We start from the raw sequence: 20,633 nt of genomic DNA on the forward strand, positions 1-20,633 counted from the left end.
GATTCTTCAAAATCAGAAAGGGATGCTGAAAGTGCTTTTATACTAGGTCTGCTAAGAAAGATAAAATTTTATGCAGACTGTTGAACAGTTTCTTTGTAAAGAATATATACATATGGCCCATATTCACATGAAAAAGTGTTTGATATCATTATTCATCAGCGAATTCCCAATTTAAACCATAATGAGATACTACTTTACCTCCACTAGAATGACAAATGAAAATGACTTACAGTACCAAATGTTAGCAAGAATGTGGACCAACTGGAACTCTTAAACACCTTGCTGGTGGGAATGTAAAATGGTATAACCACTTACACTTCGGCCATTTGTTCAAATGTTAAACAAACTGTTACCCCATAACCCAGTGATTTCACTCCTAGGTATTCATCTTAGAGAAATGAAACCAAATGTTTACAAAAAACCTTGTGTAATAAGGTTCATAGCACCTTTGTTCATAATAGTCCCCATATATGGATTATTACTAGGCAATAAAAAGAAATGACCTATAATGCATGCAACTCTGTGGATTTGTCTCAAAGGCATTATCATGTGTGAGAAGCCAAAAAGTACATACTGTTTTATTCCGTTTAAGTTCTGGAATTAACTAAACTGATCTATGGTTCCAGTGTTCAAAACTGTAATTCATTTTTTTGCTTTTGGTGGAGGAGAGGGATTGAGTAGGAGGACAGGGCAGGGGAGAATTTTCTGGGGTGATGTGTAATATTCCTTATCTTGATAGATGTGTGGATTACACAGATGTATGCATGTGTCAAAACTGATTAACTGAACACCTAAGATCTGTTCATTTCAATGGATGTCAATTATACCTCAGTAAAAATATTTTAAGTATTGATAGTGGTTTGACGATCATTTCCAAAGAGCTGATTTCTAAATAGTATACAGAGTTTTCATGAACCCATAATTAGAAAATCTGTCAAGACATGCTGCTAATATAGCACAGTGATTGAAAAGATGGTCTCTGAAGTCAGACTGTCTATAATTCAGTTCTGCCTTTAATATGTACTAACTGTGACCATAAGCAAATTACTGTACCTTTCTGCATGTTCTCACTTTCCTAGTCTTATAAAATGGGGGTAATAATAGTACCTATTTAATCAGATTATATTGGAATTATATGAATTAATTCATGTAATGCTTCTGGAGTAATTCCTGGAACATAGTGATCACTCACTAATGTTAACTTCTGTTATTAATATACTGCTGTTGATATCACTCATTAATACCTTCCTTCAGTTTCTTGGCCCCCTTAAGGAGTACTGTCATACTCAGTTATCTTCCTTTTTGTCTACTCAGTAATTTGGACTTGCATGAAAAAGATGGAAAATTATTCGTAAACCTTGGAATCATATATTACAGGTGTTTGCTAAAGACTTGCTGTATAACTAACTGTCCTGTGCTCTGGAGGTACAAAGACATGATGCCATTCCTAAGCTCTCCATATTGTGGGAGAAAGATACAGGGAAGTAGTAAATGGTAATATAGTGTCATAAATGTGATCTGTGATGGAGATCACTCCAGTGTGCTATAGAGGAACCAGATACCTAACCCATACTTGGCAGAAGATGATAACCTGTGCTTGGCTGTGTTTTTGTTTTGTCTTTTTTTTTTTTAATTGAATTGGGCTATCAGGTCAGTTGCTTCTGAGCCGTTTATCCCTACCACTAATTCTAACTCTGAACATCCCTTAGACTAAGAAAAATCATATTCCACATTATATGATTAGAATATATAATTATATATTCTAATCTATATATTATATATATATTATATAATTAGGATGATATATTCTACTTCACTCAAGTCTAGATTAACTTTAGGTACAGATAGTTAAGAATCCATTAAGTCAAAATCAGTCAATCTGCCCATAACTTGAGCTTCCAGCCTTTCCACTTCAATATGTTTCTCCCGTCACAGTTAATAACATCCATGTTTGCTTGGATCCAAAACTTGGGAGGCACAGCATTAACTTTTCTTTTTCTCACTTCCCATCCATTCTTGCAGCAAATCCAGTCAGCTCTCTATGCAAAATGTACCCAGTGTTTAAACGTTCCTCATTCCTTTCATAACTACATTCTTGTCCAAGTCACCATCACTTTTTAAAAATACAATTTAGTGATTTTTAGTATATTCTCAAAGTTGTGTAGCTATCGCCACTATCTAACTCCAGGGCATTTTCCTCACCCCACAAAGAAACCCCATACCCTGTACATTAGCATTTACTCACCATTTTCCCTTTCCCCAGCCCATGGCAGCTGCCAGTCTACTTTCTGCTTCCCTAAGTTGCCTTTCCAGACACTGTATATACATAGAATCATACAATATGTGGCCTTCATGTCTGGCTTCTTTCAGATAGCATAATATTTTCAAGGTTCATCTATGTAGTAAGAATCAGTACTACATTCCTTTTTATGGCTAAATAATATTCCCCCTTGTATGAATATACCATGTTTATCCATTCTATGTTTGTCTTTGAAATAATGATTGGAGTTAGTCTGAAGCGCACTATGGGCTGAAGAGAACAGAAATGTAAACACCTGAGATCATGAGAGAACATGGCATTTTGGAGGAATATATCTGATTTAATATGCCTCAGTGAAGAAATGTTTTAAAGAAAAGAAAACAATGGAGAGAGGGAGGGCAAAACAACTGAACTGTTGTTAGAATCCACAGTCTACTTTAAAAGGTCCTGTAGGGACCTCCCTGGTGGTACAGTGGTTAAGACTCCATGCTCCCAGTGCAGGGGGCCTGGGTTCAATCCCTGGTCTGGGAATTAGATCCCACATGCATGCCACAACTAAGAGTGCACATACCACAACTAAGGAGCCTGACTGCCACAACTAAGACCCGACGCAACCAAATAAATAAATATTTTTTTAAAACCCCACAAATTTATTTAAAAAAAATAAAAGGTCCTGTAGAGGACCAGATGGCTTCACAGGAGAATTCTACAAACCTTTTTTTTGTTTGTTTGTTTTAATTAATTTTTTTTATTGGAGTATAGTTGATTTACAGTGTTATGTTAGTTTCTGCTGTACAGCAAAGTGAGTCAGTTATGAATTCTACCAAACCTTTACAGAAGTGTTAACACCTATCCTTCTGAAACTATTCCAAAACATTGCAGAGGAAGGAATACTTCCACACTCATTCTATGAGGCCAACATCACCCTGATATGAAAACCAGACAAAGATATCATTAAAAAAAGAAAATTACAGGCCAGTATCACTGGTGAACATAGATGCAAAAATCCTCAACCAAATACTAGCAAACCGAATCCAGTAATATATTAAAAGGGGACTTCTCTGGCCCAGTGGTTAAGACTCCACACTTACACTGCTGGGGGTGCAGGTTCGATCCCCGGTCAGGGAACTAATAAGATTTCACATGGCCATGTGACGCAGCCAAAAAAAAAAAACTCAAAACGTTAAAAGGATCATACACTGTGATCAAATGGGATTGATCTCAGGGATGCAAGGATTTCTCAGTATCTGCAAATCAGTGTGATATACCACATTAACAAATTGAAGAATAAAAACCATATAATCATCTCAATAGATGCAGAAAGCTTTTGATAAAATTCAATGTTCATTTATGATAAAAACACTCCAGAAAGTGGGCATAGAAGGAACGTACCTCAACATCATAAAGGCTGTATATGACAAACGCACAGCTAACATCATACTCTATGGTGAAAAGCTATAAGTATTTCCTCTAAGATCAGGAACAAGACAAAGATCCCCACTCTCGCCACTTTTATTCAACATAGTTTTGGAAGTCCTAGCCACAGCAATCAGAGAAGAAAAAGAAATTAAAAAATACAAATTGCAAAGGAGGAAACTGCCTTAAACTGCTACTGTTTGCAGATGACATGGTGCTGTACATAGAAAATCCTAAAGACGCTACCAGAAAACTACTGGAGTCATCAGTGAATTTGGAAAAGTTGCAGGAAACAAAATTAACATACATGAATCTGTTGTGGTTTACATATATTTATACACACACACGTACACATATACGCACAATGCAATACTACTCAGTCTTAAAGAAATTTTGCCATTTGCAATAACATGGATGAACTTGGAGGGCATTATGCTAAGTGAAATAAGTCAGACAGAGAAATACAAATACTTTATGATATCACTAACGTGGAATCTACAAAATACAACAAACTAGTGAATAAAACAAAATATAGGCAGACTCACAGATATAGAGAACAAGCTAGTTACCAGTGGGAGGGGGAGGTACGGACTGTTGGGTGTAAGATAGACTCAAGAATGTATTGTACAACATGGGGAGTATAGCCAATATTTCGTAATAACTGTAAATGGAAAGTAACCTTTAAAAATCATACTAAAAATAAAAGGTCCTGTAAGAAATTTGGATATAATTTTAATATATGTATATTTATTAAAATACCCTCTAGTTCTAATTTAGGGTTTTTAAAAAATTACTTAGCATACTAAATCTAATTGTAAGATTGAAACAGGAGAAATCCAGATGGGTAGTTTTCTGTTTTCATATAATAATGGCTATTTTAGGTTTGCATTTTAATACAGTAGTCAGGTTAAAAGCCTTTAGGGGAGTTCTTAATTAATTTTTCTGCTAAATTTTTTGTTGCTTAGAGTAGTGGAAGTAATTGACATGGATTTTCTGACAATATTGGCACTCTTCTAATATTCAGCAGCTTTTAAGAATAGGTATAGTGAAATACTTCAGTATTTTTTTCAGTTCCCAGCATGACCTCAAAAAAATGGAATTCTCAGTGAAATATCATAGTAATAACATTAAGTGGATAGAGGTTTAGGTTAGAATCAGGTTGGTCTAATGAAGTTCAGAGATAGAAACTTAGCCAAAAATTAATTGATTTAACATATCTAGGTTTTAATTTTCCTTTTTTGTAAAGTGGATGTAGTACCAGACATGATCTTGAAAGTGCATCTAATCTGACCTTCTACTATTAGATAATTAAAATTCTAATACTATCCATTTTATTGTATATGCTAATGTGATAGTTATAATATATATAAACATGTATTCATTCCCATGCACAATATTTATAATATGTATAAACCTGTGTTCATTGTCATACACAATGATAAAATGGTTGTCATTTTAACTTCTGAAAGATGTCAATCATTGGCAATTTTATTACTTTCTTTGGAAGCCAATTTAATTTAAGACTAGAGAGAATCCAGTCTTTTACAGATAAGGAAACTCAGGGCTAATGAAGATATATGACCTGTCCAGGGGTACATCGCCATTTAGTTTAGGAACAGGGATTCTATTCATTCATTAAACATTTTTTTAGAGCCTACTTCATAAGGCAGCTAAGTGGGATGGAGGTGGAATCGGACACAGAGGTGGAAACAGAGGATAGAGGACATATGTGGCATGACAGATAAGAAAACAAGTAGTTTCATCTTAATACTAACTACGTAGAATTAGAGGTGCATGCACAGTGCTTTGATGACACAGATGGGAAGATCATGGTGCTGTTTAATTAACTTAGTGGCAGATCTAGAACTAAGCTTCTCAACTCTTAGTCCAGGGTTCCCTTTTTATTTTCACTGTTACACCCTGTGAGCAGAAAAATATTTAAATTAGTTTTCTTGTTTGTAAGTGGCATTAAAATTGACCATACTACACCTGCGAATTTGGTAGTAAAAACAGATAATTTGTAGATTGGTATCTTATTTATTTGGGATTTTCTTGTATTTTTTATTCAAAATGAATTCCCTTCCTGTAGTTGTAAACTCTAATTGACAAAGCAGCATCCATAACCTAAATTTTTGGGTTTTTGACCTGTGTTAGTAGACTTCCATAGCAGTTTCAAATATTATTCTCTCTGTAGGTGGAAAAGAGTTCTTATTCCCAAATGAATCAAAAACTTGAATCATTTAGTTAAAAAAAAATTCTTCTTCAAGCAAGTTTTCCATTGATTTTGTACTCCCTAGACATTGCATAGTATTCTTAAAAATTATCAAACTTAGCTTTTTGTTTAATTTTTGTTCCTACTGTTTTTTTAACCAAAGAGATTTGCATTGCCATTCAAATCAATAGAATAGTCTTAAGATTCCTCTTTGGGGAAGAGTTTATTTTAATATGTATTCATTCCTAATACTTAATTTTAAAATTTAAGGTTAATTAGGGTTAGCTGTACTAGTGTTTCTTGATGTTCTTAATATGTTTTTCTTTTTTAAATTTTAATTTCTAACAGATATATTCTGAAACCTCTTTAGAACAGAAGAAATATTTTTTTAATTTTATTGAAGTATAGTTGATTTGCAGTGTTGTGTTAATTTCTCCTGTACAGCAAGGTGACTGTTATACATATTCTTTTTCATATTCTTTTCCATTATGGTTTATCACAGGATATTAAATATAGTCCCGTGTGCTATACAGTAGGACCTTGTTGTTTATCCATCTTATATATACCAGTTTGCATCTGCTAACCCCAGCCTCCCAATTCTCCAACCCTCCCCCGCAACCCCTGGCAACACAGGTCTTAGAAAACAAGAAAGATTTTTACGCTGTCTTTTTTTTTTCCACTTTTTTAGAAATCGAAACGAGTTGGCTGAGACTCTTGCGCTCCTGAAAGCACAAATTGATCCTGTACTATTGAAAAACTCTAGCCAACAGGACAACTCTTCCCGGGAAAGTCCCAGCTTAGAGGATGAGGAGACTAAAAAGGAGGAAGAAACACCTAAACAAGGTTTTTTTTGTGTGTTTTGTTTTGCTTTGTTTTGTAATTTCTTCTCTTTTCTACTCCTCTTCCCAGCTATATAAATTGAAATTCCCTCAATTTGAAAATTTTTAACCCTTCCTGTAAAAGGAGGTACATTTTCCTTTTATTTAATGAAAAAAAAAAGAAGCAGCAGCAAAAACCATTGAGGACTTTGGTCTTTTGTATTGAACATTTAAAAAAATTAAATAAAAAATGTTCATATCATCAAAACATAATATCTGTTACTAATTTAAGAGTACAAGATATTAGTGAACTTTTTAAAAATTATTATGGTAAAATATATATAACAAAATTTTGTCATTTTAACCATTTTTAAGTGTACAGTTCTATGGCATTAAATTCATTTGTGTTGTTGTGCAACTGTCACCACCATTCATCTCCAGACTCCCCTCCCCCAACTGAAACTGTGTACTCATTAAACACTAATTCCCCTTTCCTCCTCCCCTCAGCCCCAGGCATCCATCATTCTACTTTCTTTCTCTATGAATTTGACTAACTCTAGGAACCTTATTTCGGAGAAATCAAGGCAGTATTTGTCCATTTGTGACTGTCTCATTTTCATTGAGCTTAATGTCTTCAGTGTTCATCCATATTATAGCAAGTATCAGAATATTTCCTTTTTAAGGCTAATATTCCATTGTGTGTATCTACCATATTTTATGTATTCATCTGTCACTGGATGCTTGGGTTTCTTCTACCTTTTTTCTATTGAGAATAATGCTGCTATGAAAGTGGGTGTATAGATATCTGCTTTCACTTCTTTTGGGTATATACCTGAAGTAGAATTACTGGACCCAATGATAGTTCTGTTTTTAATTTTTTGAGTCTCTGCCATACCATTTTCTACAGGCACTGCACCATTTTACATTCCTACCAGTAATGCATAAGGGTTCCAATTTTTTCACATGCTACACATCACTTGTCACTTTCTTTTCTTTTCTTCGTTTAAAAATAATAGCCATTCTAATGGATGTGAAGTGGTATCTGTGGTTTTGATTTGCCGTTTCATAATGACTATAATGATGTTGAACACCTTTTCATGTACTTAGCCATTTGTATATCTTCTCTGGAAAAATATCTATTCAAGTTCTTTGCCAATTCTTTAATTGTTTGTGTGTGTGTGGTGTGGATTGGTTTTCTTTGTTTATTTGTTTTGGGTTGCCCTTAGCAAATCCTTAAGTCTACAAGAATTATAATTATTAAACTTGATTTCTTGATTGAGTTTCCTAATATGCTTAATTGAACAGATCAAATCGTAACCTCTTTAGAAGGACAGAACCAAGTCCTAACTTTTCTAGAAGCAGAGAAACCAACTGAAATTTTGTCTAACATCATTTTAGTTAATACTTTTTGTTGACAACATACCTTTTAATGACAGGGGAGAGAATTTACTCTCCTTATTATGCTTTCTTCCTCTACTGTTAGTTTTCCTTTACTGTTTTGATTAGAACCTGAAAGCAATATGTTTTTACCTTATTTGGTGCTTTGAGGGAATTAACCATAAAGTCATCCCCTAGCTGCAAGCATTGCATAAAAACAAGTAATTATGCCTTTTAATGTAGGTTATAATGTTTGTATATATTAAGCATTGCTTTTAGCAAAAATCCTGTTTATTGTCCTCCTTTGACCAGTGTTTATATGATTTCAAATATCTTTGGTGGTCTTACTCATAAGCCATATTTCTGATTTGAAAAATTCTTTTCTATATCTTAAAATTCAGTTTGTAGCCTACATCAGTAAAACGTAATAATTTTAAAGTAGTCTAAACCCACTATTGAATTTTAAGATGTTTTTAAATTGAAGTATAATTGACATATAACATTATTATTCATTTCAGGGGTACAACATAATGATTTGACATTGTATGCCTTGTGAAATGATCACCACAATAAATTTAGTAATTATCTGTCTCCATACAAAGTTACAAAAAACTTTTTCTTGTGATGAGAACCATTAAGATTTACTTTCTTAGCAATTTTCAAGTTTACTATATAATGTTATTGAATTTTCCAGATTTTTTAGTAGTATCCCTAAGGATTAGTTCTGAGTTTAGACTTAATATTCATTTGGTCATTCAGTTTGGTCATTCATTCCTGTGTTTGCTTCTTCTCCAATGTACTTAAATCAAGACCAAAGAGGTCAAGGCAATAGAAATTTAAGAGGCAATTATTCCTATTAAGTGAACTTAAATTTTACACTGATTTTGAAGGGGGAGTCATTGTATAGTTTAAATTAGAAAGAAAAACTATTTCCTCAATAAAGTAAAGCTCTTTCTTGTATTTAATTCTAAAATTTCACTGTTGGGGGTCTTATAGGAGAGGGGGAATTTCAACAATAACACCAACTAACATTTATTGGGCATGTCCTGCTTCTTTGCAGCCTACCAAATGCTTCATGTGCTTTTTTATTTAACCCTTTTAATAAAAGAATTAACAGCTCTTTGAGGTACTACTATTATTATTTCAGTTTTACAGATGAAGGAATTTGGAAGTTTATAAGCTTGCCCAAGTCATATAGATAATAATGTGTCAGAGTCTAGATTTGAACTCTGATTCTTGTAAAGCCTATGACTTTAACTAGAGTGATCTAGAGCTGTACTTCTCAAATTTTAATATGCATGGTATTTACCTAGTGATTTACCTGATTCACCATTTTTACAGAGGCCAAGTTGATGTTGATGCTGCTGGTCAGAGGACCACAGTTTTGGAGTATCAAGGTTATAAAGGCAGTCTTCTCCTAACCTTGGAAACAAATATGGTCATCCCTTGGTCTCTCTGGGGATTGCTCCCAGAACCTCTGCCAATACCAAAATCCAAGAAGGCTCAAATCCCTTATATAAAATAGAATAGTATTTGCATATCACCTATGCATATTCTCCCGTATACTTCATTTAAATCATCCATAGATTACTTGTAATACCTAATACAATGTAAATGCTATGTGAATAGTTGCCTGTGTGTGGCAAATTCAAGTTTCACCTTTTGGGAGGTTCTGGAATTTTCTTTCTGAATATTTTCAATCTGAGGGTGCAGAGGGCCGACTGGACAACAGAGGCTTTCATACAGCTGCTTCTGAAAATATTCCTCAGCGAATGCTGATGTTCTGACTCTCAGTACAATTAAAAGAAAGTCTGTAGGGGAGGACATCTCTTGAAAAAGCAAAGGAGGGGAGGAGCAAGACATTTAGTTCTCTGGTTTTTTTCTTTCTCTTAGATAGTGTCTCTTCTGTTTCTCTTATTCTAATAGCAAAATGATTCTTATTCATTCGACAAATACTTATTTTGTACCTACTATGTGCCAAACATGATTTTAGGCATGGGAATTTAGTAAACAAAGCAGACTAAAATCCTGGCTTTCGTGAAGCTTACGTTGTGGTGGATAAAATAGCTGACACGTATATCATCACAATGTACCAACACTGTTCTCAGTGCCTTACTTTTTTTTTTTTTTTTTCTCAATCCAGATGTAGTTCATCAGTTAGATGTTATTGATAACATGAGCTCTGTGGCCTAGTGATTGAGTTGACATTCCAGTTTTTGGTTTATAAGAGGAGCAGAACTTAACCAACAGTCAAGTTCTCAGGAGAAGGAAAAAAGCTTTTCTTAGCTCATGGAACATAGATGGCCTAGTCATGGTGTGATGCTAAGAAGCTTTGGTGGGGGGAGGGATTAAAACTTTTAATATCATTCAGGGAAGGATCTTTACCTTATCAATTAATATTTTCCCAAAGACTCCAATTTATTGGGTTGGTGATATAATGGAAACATTTTTGATATTGCAATTTATGAGTTGATTTATTCATTTTTTGTGAAATGGGTTCAATAGGAAATGTAGCAGTTAAGGGATAATCTGGCGCACTTTCCTATACTGCATTTGGTATCTAGAAATGGATGTTATGGCCTGCATTCTGAAATAGGTTTTCTGAATTCAGTCTTTTTTTTTTTTGGCTGCATTGGGTCTTCCTTGCTGCGCGTGAGCTTGCTTTAGTTGTGGCAAGCTGGGGCTACTCTTCGTTGCAGTGCCCGGGCTTCTCATTGAGGTGGCTTGTCTCGTTGTGGAGCACGGGCTCTAGGCGCGTGGGCTCAGTTGCTCTGCAGCATGTGGGATCTTCCCGGACCAGGGCTCGAACCTGTGTCCCCTGCATTGGCAGGCAGATCCTTAACCACTGCGCCACCAGGGAAGCCCTGAATTCAGTCTTAAGGAGAATAATTAATATTGTTTACTTTGCCTTCCTGAAGTAATATTGACAGAGTGGAGAGAATAGCTACAGGATAAATTACTAAACCAAAGTTTACTAGTACAGTACTGAAAACTTACTGATGACCTTCAGTTACAAAAATTATGTGAATATCCTGCGTGTAGTTGCCCTATATGTACAAAACCATTCTTTAAAATTCTATCAATTTGAAAATGCCAGATAGAATTTTATTTTTATTTTATTATTAATATTTTTTAATAAATTGGTTTATGATATTCACAACACTTTTTTTTTTGAAGATGTTGGGGGTAGGAGTTTATTTATTTATTTATTTTTGCTGTGTTGGGTCTTCGTTTCTGTGCGAGGGCTTTCTCTAGTTGTGGCAAGCGGGGACCACTCTTCATTGCGGTGCACGGGCCTCTCACTATTGCAGCCTCTCTTGTTGCAGAGCACAGGCTCCAGACGCGCAGGCTCAGTAGCTGTGGCTCACAGGCCTAGTTGCTCCGCGGCATGTCAGATCCTCCCAGACCAGGGCTCAAACCCGTGTCCCCTGCATTAGCAGGCAGAGTCTCAACCACTGCGCCACCAGGGAAGCCCCGCCTGATAGAATTTTAAAGAATAGTTTTGTATACAGGGCATCTATGTTCAGGATATTCATACAATTTTTGTAATTGAATACCATCATTATTTCATTTTTAGTATTATACTAACTCTTCATTCCACTCTATGAGGGAAGGAATGGAGAGAAGGGAGGAAGAAGAAAAGAAAAAGAAACGTTTCATGATTAGAGAAACTGTTGAAGTTTTCTTTTCTGATTGAGTTTGTTGTGAGTAGAATCAGAAGGTGATAATTTATCATTCATAATTTTTGGAAAATGTCAGTGGCATGGTTTTTGACTCTCTACAGATTCCCCTATAAAAGGAACATATTGATGGCAAAAATAAAAAACTATAAACAGTATGTGAAATTAAGATCTTAAAGGGACTCGGGTACTCTAGGCCTTTTGACTTCTCAAACTTCTCCAGCCAAAGCTCCCTACCAGGACTAAACTCCACACAGAGCTTTGTGCAATCTGCTGGGAATAGGATCTAAATTAAGTACAATAGGGACAATGGAGACAAGCAAAAAAGAAGGTGCAAATAAAAGTATGGGAGAAGGCTAGAGGTAGGTGACCTCATAAAATAAATCACTTTAATTTTTAATATAAAAAATGCAGAGCTCTATAACTGTGAAATTCGAAAAACTGTCTACTTGCCATAAAAATGAGCAACTATAAAAGATCCAGGTCAAATCCCACAATTATAATAACAAAAGAGAATAAGAAGTAGAATAACATCACTGCAGAGAATGAAAGCTTACCCAAAAGACATTCTTACTAAACATATGAAAACTTAATAGGTGGTAGAGTTATGATTTTTCACAAATCTATGAATAACATCTGAGTCAACAAACACAAGAATTAGTGCCCTTAATAAATAGCGGATGGAAAGGTGTGTGTTTTTTTAAAAAGTTAAAAACAAAACAAAAGCAAATGAATAAAGAGATAAAGATTTGAGAGAAAGAGATAAGGATTTGAAGATATGCAATGAAAATCCAACAGAGGCCCATAAAAAAGAAAACCAAAGCAAGGGAACAGACAAAAATGCTAAAGACTATGCTTAACAAAACTTCTTGAAATAAAAAAAGGATATGAGACTACATATTTAAAAGATACTGCGTACCTTGGAAAATCAACCCAGAACAACCAACATCAAGACATATTCTAGTAAAATTATTGGGCTTTGAAGAAAGTACTTTGGCAATCCTGACAAAAAGACCAGGTAATTTATAAGGGAAAGAATATAAGACTGCCATCACTATATTTGAAAGCAATGACTTATGCCAGAAGAAAATGCCATAACATATTTAAGGGGAAAAATGTGAACCAGAGATTTTATGTCTAGCCAAACTGACTTTTAGATAGAGATTGCAGGTAAACTGCTATTGAAGACCTAATTTCCCATGAGTCTTTTTATAGGGATCTTCTAGTGAATGAGCTTCAGATAGCCAAAAAGACTAACAAAAAACCTCAATGGTGGGTGATACAGAAATAAATATAAATGTATTCATTTGTACAGTTTAATATACATACCTGTATTTCTTACCTCTGTTCATGAGAGGAATCTAAAAACAATGATACCCCAGTAGCAATAAGCACTGTTAGCTTCTAGATTTTTATTTCAAAATATTGTTTTCCATTAAAAGGAACTAGTGCTCCTTAAAGACAAGACTGATTCAGGAGATGGGCAGGGAAAATACAGGATAAACCTAGAATATCTTAGAATGACAGAAATTAAGGACATATTCAAAAAATAATTTAGGCATCTCAGTAGTACACAGTGCCAACTGGAAGGAGCTCTCAGTGGTGAGAGCAGAACTGTTTTAGCAACAAATTTATATGATGATAGATTTTAAATCTTAGAATAAAAGAAATATCTATGAGTTCCTACTTATATAAGTACCTAATTGAATAAATAAATAAATGGAGGTGAAGGGACAGGTCTTCCCTGCAGGTGAATATGTCAAATAATTCCTTTTGCACTGCAAGGACTACATTTCCCTGCAGTGTAGAAGGAATGAGAATAATACAAATTTACCATTAGGGAAGTACTGCAGTAGTAATTGTTGCAGGCAAGATCTCTGGCACTAAAATTAGTGTGTGCAAATTTGTGGAGAAACAGGATATTAGCATAATCTGAAAGTATCTCCCCAAGACATTTACCTGTTACAAAGGGGGAAATGGTTAACTTTACAGTGGAATGAACAGCCAACACCACCATAACCAAATGATCAAGGTATTAACATCATCATGTAGCCTCTGATATAATGCACAACATTTCTTTTGTGAAATTTTCATCAAAAATGTATATCTTAATCTAATCTTGAGAAAACATCAAATAAGACCAAATTGAGAGGTATTCTCCAAAATAACTGTCAAGGTCAGAAAAGACAAGGAAAGAATGAGGAATGGTCACAGATTGGAGGAGACTAAGGAAACACAAGAACAAAATGAGACATGGATCCTCAAAAGGATCTGGTGGGGGGTTGGGGGGAAAGGCAAAATTTAAATAAAATCTGTTTTGTTTAATAGTATTTTACTAATGTTAATTTCCTGGTTTTGATAATTGTGCTGTGAGTATGTAAGTTGTTAACTTAGGGGAAACAGGGTGGTGATGTACTTGAACTATTTTTGTAACACATCTATATGTCTAAAATTATTTCAAAATAAAGATTTAAAACAGAATGTTGGGTGAGCATTAACTTGGTAGTTATATGTAACTAAATCTAAATGACAGATATAGAGAACATGTAGTCTTTAATGGCTATGTGTTTTCACAGTGGAGCTATAGTAAGACAAAACAAATGGAGAAAGAATGGGAAGAGTGCATGCAAAAAACTTGTGAACCTTTCATTAAATCACTTTGGTGATGGTGGTATCATTGTTATTCTAAAAACGTGCATAATATGAGGGGGAAATAACTGATATTCTAATTATATCATCTGTGGTGTCCTTGAAAACCAAGATTCTCAGTGTGGGAAAAAGAAATAAGATGTAAGACAGAAAAGTTAAGGAAAAACAAATATCATTATGAACTCATGGGTTAATTTTATTATTTTCTAGCTCTGTCCACTGAAAAGACTTAAAAACAGTGGCCGACCCAGTAGCAGTGAGCATCCTTTAGCACCCAGATCATAGTCTTGAAATACAGTTTCCCGTTAAAGTAAACCAAGGCGTCTTGGAAAAGTGGCTGATTCCATTTCTGGGGCATAATGAGCCAAGAAACATCCTGTCATTTCAAGTAGTATGGACTGTATCAAAGTCATTTCAGAAAGACTCAAGAGCCAACTTAAAAAGGTTTCCATTGTCTAAGATGGGACAATTTAAGCATCACAAGGATAATAACTGTAGTGGATTAAAACACTTTGAATATATCTTAAATCCATGACTTCATCATAATACTAATAGAAAAACTGGTTACCTTTGGAGGATGCCAGTGGAGACCAAATTATTATTTTGAAAATTGTTAAATAAACAAAAAGAATTTAACTTAATCCTGACTTTTCAGTATTAACTGTACCACTGTATAACAAAATAATAAATTAGTAAAGTTTATTTTTATAGGGTTTATAATCACTGATGGAAGATTGACAGAATGGGAATATCTTTTTTTTTTTTTTTTTGTGGTACGCGGGCCTCTCACTGTTGTGGCCTCTCCCATTGTGGCACACAGGCTCCGGACGCACAGGCTCAGCAGCAATGGTTCACGGGCCTAGCCGCTCCGCGGCACGTGGGATCTTCCTGGACCGGAGCACGAACCCGTGTTCCCTGCATCGGCAGGCGGACTCTCAACCATTGCGCCACCAGGGAAGCCTGGGAATATCATTTTGTAATCCCTAATAAGAAAAGGTTTTAGATACTCAGCATTAACATCTCTTAACATCACAAAAAGAGATGATCAAATATTAATGCCTGTTGATAAAGAACATACCACCACTGAAGTAGTTTTGCCACAGAAATTGAACCTGAATCTGATGCAGGCTATAGATTGAAAAGATGATTTACAGGGAAAAATAGGACAGAGGAATATGGGAATGCAGTCAGCAAAATCCAGAAATTATAGAATTGAGTCACCATCAAATTTCTTGATTGGGTGACTCAAATAAATTGCAAAAAAAATAAAGGATGGAGGAACAAGAGTAGGTTAAAGAGACCTAAAAAAGAAAATAAAAGATAAAACTAAACTATAAAGCAAGATAAGGAAGTGATTAATATAAAAGTCATGGTAATAGTTATACTTGTCAGAGAGGGAATTAATATTGGGAAAAGACTTGTGTCTTTTCAGGTGCTGACAGGGTTCTGTTTCCTGTTTGCCTTTAATAATTTATTAAGTGGTCCATTTGTTTTCTGTGGGTAGCTTTACTTTTTTAATTTTTATTTATTTATTTATTTGGCTGCGCCGGGTCTTAGTTGTGGCACATGGTGTCTTCATTGCAGCATGCGGGATCTTTTTTTTAAGTTGCGGCATGCGGGGTCTTTTAGTTGAGGCACGTGAGATCTTTGTTGTGGCATGTAGGATCTTTAGTTGTGGCGTGTGGGATCTAATTCCCTGACCAGGGATTGAACCTGGGCCCCCTGCGTTGGGAACGTGGAGTCTTAACCACTGGACTACCAGGGAAGTCCCCTGTGGCTTTATTTTGTTATACTTAATTATAAAAAACTTCTTGATACCTTTTTGGCAGATATCTACCATGTAGTTTTTAAATAAGTTACAAAAGGATTGGCACCAGTTCGTATCCCTTTAACATGCAATAAAATGATAATACTGATGTTTTAGTGAAGGCAGCTCCTATTATTTGTCCATTAAATGCATGTTGGTAATATCAAATGATAATTTCAATATTTTGAGCCCAGAAAACTACTAGAGTTCATTAATGAATACACATAAAACTGTTGCGTTTCTGTACACTAACAATGAAAGATCAGAAAAAGAATTTAAGGAAACAATCCCGTTTACCATCACATCAAAAAGAATAAAGTACCTAGGAATAAACCTACCTAAGGAGGCAAAAGATTTGTACTCTGAAAATGGTAAGACACTGATGAAAGAAATCGAAGATAATGCAAAACAGATGGAAAGACACACCATATTCCTGGATTGAAAGAATCAATATTCTCAAAATGACTATACTACCCAAGGCAATCTACAGATTCAGTGCAATCCCTATCAAATTACCAATGGCATTTTTAACAGAACTAGAACAAAAAAGTTTTAAAATTTGTATGGAAACACAAAAGACCCGAATAGCCAAAGCAATCTTGAGAAAGAAAAATGGAGCTGGAGGAATCAGGCTCCCTGACTTCACACTATACTATAAAGCTGCAGTCAGCAAAACAGTATAGTACCGGCACAAAAACAGAAATACAGAGCAATGGAACAGGATAGAAAGCCCAGAAATAAGCCCATGCACCTATGGCCAATTAATCTACCACAAAGAAGGCAAGAATATACCATGGAGAAAGACAGTCTCTTCAACAAGTGATGCTGGGAAAGCTGGACAACTACATGTAAAAGAATGAAATTAGAACATTCTCTAACACCAAACACAAAAATAAACTCAAAATGGATTAGAGACCTAAATATAAGACCAGAAACTATATAACTGTTAGAGGAAAACATAGGCAGAGCACTCTTTGACATAAATCCAGCAGTATATATATATATATATTTTTTTTTAATTTTATTTTATTTTATTTTTTTGCTTTATAACAAATTTAATCAGTTATACATATACATATGTTTCCATATCCCCTCCCTTTTGCGTCTCCCTCCCACCCTCCCTATCCCACCCCTCCAGGCAGTCCAGCAGTATATTTTTGGATCCACCTCCTAGAGTAACAAAAATAAAAACAGGGACTTCCCTGGCAGTCCAGTGGTTAAGACTCTGCTTCCACTGCAGGGGGCATGGGTTCGATCCCTGGTCGGGGAATTAAGGTCCCACATGCCGCGCAGTGTGGCCAAAACAAAAACAAAAATAAACAAATGGGACCTAATTAAACTTAAAAGATTTTGCACAGCAAAGGAATCCATAAACAATATGAAAAGACAACCCACAGAATGGGAAAAAATATTTGCAAACGATGCAGCCAACAAGGGATTAATCTCCAAATGTACAAGTAACTCATGCAGCTCAATATAAAAAACACACACACAAAAAAAAAACAACCCAATCAGAAAATGGGTGGAAGATCTAAAGGGACATTTCTCTAAAGAAGACATACAGATGGCCAAAAAGCACATGAAAAGATGCTTAACATTGCTAAGTACTAGAGAAACACAAATCAAAACTACAATGAGGTATCACCTCACACAGTCAGAATGGCCATCATCAAAAAGTCTACAAACAATAAATACTGGAGAGGGTGTGGAGAAAAGGGAACCCTCCTGCACTGTTGGTGGGAATGTGAATTGGTACAGCCACTAGGGAGAACAGTATGGAGTTTCCTTTTAAAAAGTAAAAATAGGGCTACCATATGATCCAGCAGGCTACCATATGATCCAGCAGTCCCACTCCTGGGCAGAAATTTGGAGAAAACTGTAATTCAAAAAGATACATGCCCCCCAGTGTTCATAGCAGCACTATTTACAATAGCCAGGACATGGAAGCAACCTAAATGTCCGTCAGCAGATGAATGGATAAAGAAGATGTGGTACATATATACATAAAATGGAATATTACTCAGCCACAAAAAAGAATGAAATAATGCCATTTGCAGCAACATGGATAGACCTAAAGATTATCATACTAAGTGAAGTGAGTTGGACAGTGAAAGATCAAATATCATATCACTGATATGTGGAATCTTAAAAAAAGTGATACAAATGAACTTATTTAAAAAACAGAAACAGACTCACAGACTTAGAAAACAAACTTCTGGTTACCAGAGGGGAAAGGTGGGGGGGGGATAAATTAGGAGCTTGGGATTAACATATACATACTACTATATATAAAATAGATAATCAACAGGGGTCTACTGTATAGCACAGGGAACTCAATATTCTATAATAACCTAAATGGGAAAAAAAATCTGGAAAAGAATAGATATATGTGTATGTATTACTGAATCACTTTGCTGTACACTGAATCTAACACAACATTGTAAATCAACTATATTCCAATATAAAATAAAAGATTTTTAAATGTATTGATATATATCAATAATGCTATATGTTATATTTTTTAGATTCCACATATATGTGATATCATACAGTATTTGTCTTTCTCTGTCTGACTTATTTCACTTAGCATAATGCCCTCCAAGTCCATCTGTGTTGCTGCAAATGGCAATCTTTCATTCTTTTTTATGGCTGAGTAGTATTCCATTGCATATATCTACCACATCTTCTTTATCCATTCATCTGTTCGTGGACACTTAGGTTACTTCCATACCTTGGCAATTGTAAATAATGCTGCTGTGAACATTGGGTGCATGTATCTTTTCAGATTCGTGTTGTTGTTATTTTAGATATATATACCCAGGAGTGGAACTGCTGAGTCATGTGGTATTTCTACTTTTAGTTTTTTGAGAAACCTCCATCCTGTTTTCCACAGTGGTTGCACCAGTTTACTTTCCCACCAGCAGTGTATGAGGATTCCCTTTTCTTCACGCCCTCACCAGCATTTGTTTGTATTCTTTTTGATGATGGCCATTCTGACAAGTGTGAGTTAAATTTTTTTCTTGTAATAAAATGTCATGTGGTAAGCAGTTCAGGTCTGGTTCAGCAGCTCCATGAAGCCGTCAAGTACCCTTCCTAATCTGCCATCCTTAGCATGTGGCTTTGATTGTTCCCTCTCCAGGTATTGTGTGCAGTCTGGACAAAAAAGCAGGGGAAGGGGCAGAAGCCATAGGTCAACTGAACCTTGTAAGTCTCACCCAGATTTCCTCATGCATCTCATTGGCCAGAATTGGTTCACATGACCCTTAACTATAAGGTTTCTGAAGAGGCAAGTACTTTCTTGAACAAAATCAGAGTTGCAGTAGTAAGAAAGAAGAGGAGATTGATACTGGATAGGTAACTAGCAATGTCCTTCAGTGTTAACTTACATAGACATTCAGTGTTTCATTACATAGTGATTGGGATGGGTGGGAAAGCCCATAATAGGTGATTAATAGATAATTGTTGAGTAAATGAATGAATGTGCTTTAAAAACCCACAGTAAGTAACACGTGTCTTGAATCACCTTAAGTGTGTCAAGCACTGTTGCTGTTGCATTGTGATTTTAGAGGTGAATTTTTCCTTGAGTTTTGTTACTTCAAATTTCATGTCTCTTAAACTCATTTGCATCTTCCTTTACAGTTAGTTTCCTTTTGACAGAACTTGTTGGAAATGCTTATATAACTGAATGACCTTTTTACCAATTATGATTGTGCTTAAAGTTTCATTTCATGTCATGGTTTTTGTGTCTTCGGTTTTAGGGATACATCCATGTGATCTACAGGAGCTAGAGTTATAAGTGTTGTTATGTTTTTCTCTTATAAGAACTAAGCCAAAAAAATATTGAATATTTTGGGGTTAAGAGAAATATAAGCCAGTGAAGAATAATTGTTGAGGTCACTTAGTCCAGCTGCTTTATTTATACATGAAGAAATCAGGATCATAGAGTTTGTGACATATCTAAAGGTACACCACTAGCTGAATTAGGATTACTGAACCTAGGAGTCTTGAACCTAATGTTACTCTTCATTTTATTTTGCCATGTTGTTACTCAAATCAAAATCAGTTTAAAGGACTTATTCATTCACCACCCCAAAAGCAAAGTGTCATTTTAGCTTGGGTGGGAGTCACAATGAGAATCCTGAGTTGCTTTTTGAACCAAAATATATAGAAAAATATGAAATTGTGTTTAATATACTCTTTGTATTAGGCTAAAGTTATTTATAAAGATGATAATCTGTATTTTAATTGTTAACCAAGATATTTATTTAATTAGACTTCCTGATACATTAACCAATTTCAATGAATAGGAATTTACTAAACCTACTTAATCAATGGGAAAGGGAAGACATTCAAACTAGATAATTTCTGCCATGTCTTTAATTTTCTTAGTGACGTGCATATGTTAAATAAGTAT

The 20,633-nt window shown here is 35.1% G+C and overlaps 1 protein-coding gene across 4 annotated transcripts in view; it reads left to right on the forward strand.

Moving 5' to 3' along the window:
• Positions 1–20,633, forward strand: part of RSF1 (remodeling and spacing factor 1) — a 175,629-nt gene that overhangs the window by 114,229 nt on the left and 40,767 nt on the right. For 3 of the 4 annotated variants that reach the window (XM_082627860.1, XM_082627858.1, XM_082627859.1), the window contains exon 5: positions 6,577–6,731. In XM_082627860.1, the coding sequence (XP_082483986.1) occupies positions 6,577–6,731 (155 nt within the window). Of the gene's footprint in view, positions 1–6,576; positions 6,741–20,633 lie in introns of those variants that run through there. The other variant, XM_082627861.1, reaches the window with a different exon arrangement.

This window comes from Mesoplodon mirus (assembly GCF_964341445.2).
Source record: "Mesoplodon mirus genome assembly, chromosome: 7".
Taxonomy (NCBI): domain Eukaryota; kingdom Metazoa; phylum Chordata; class Mammalia; order Artiodactyla; family Ziphiidae; genus Mesoplodon; species Mesoplodon mirus.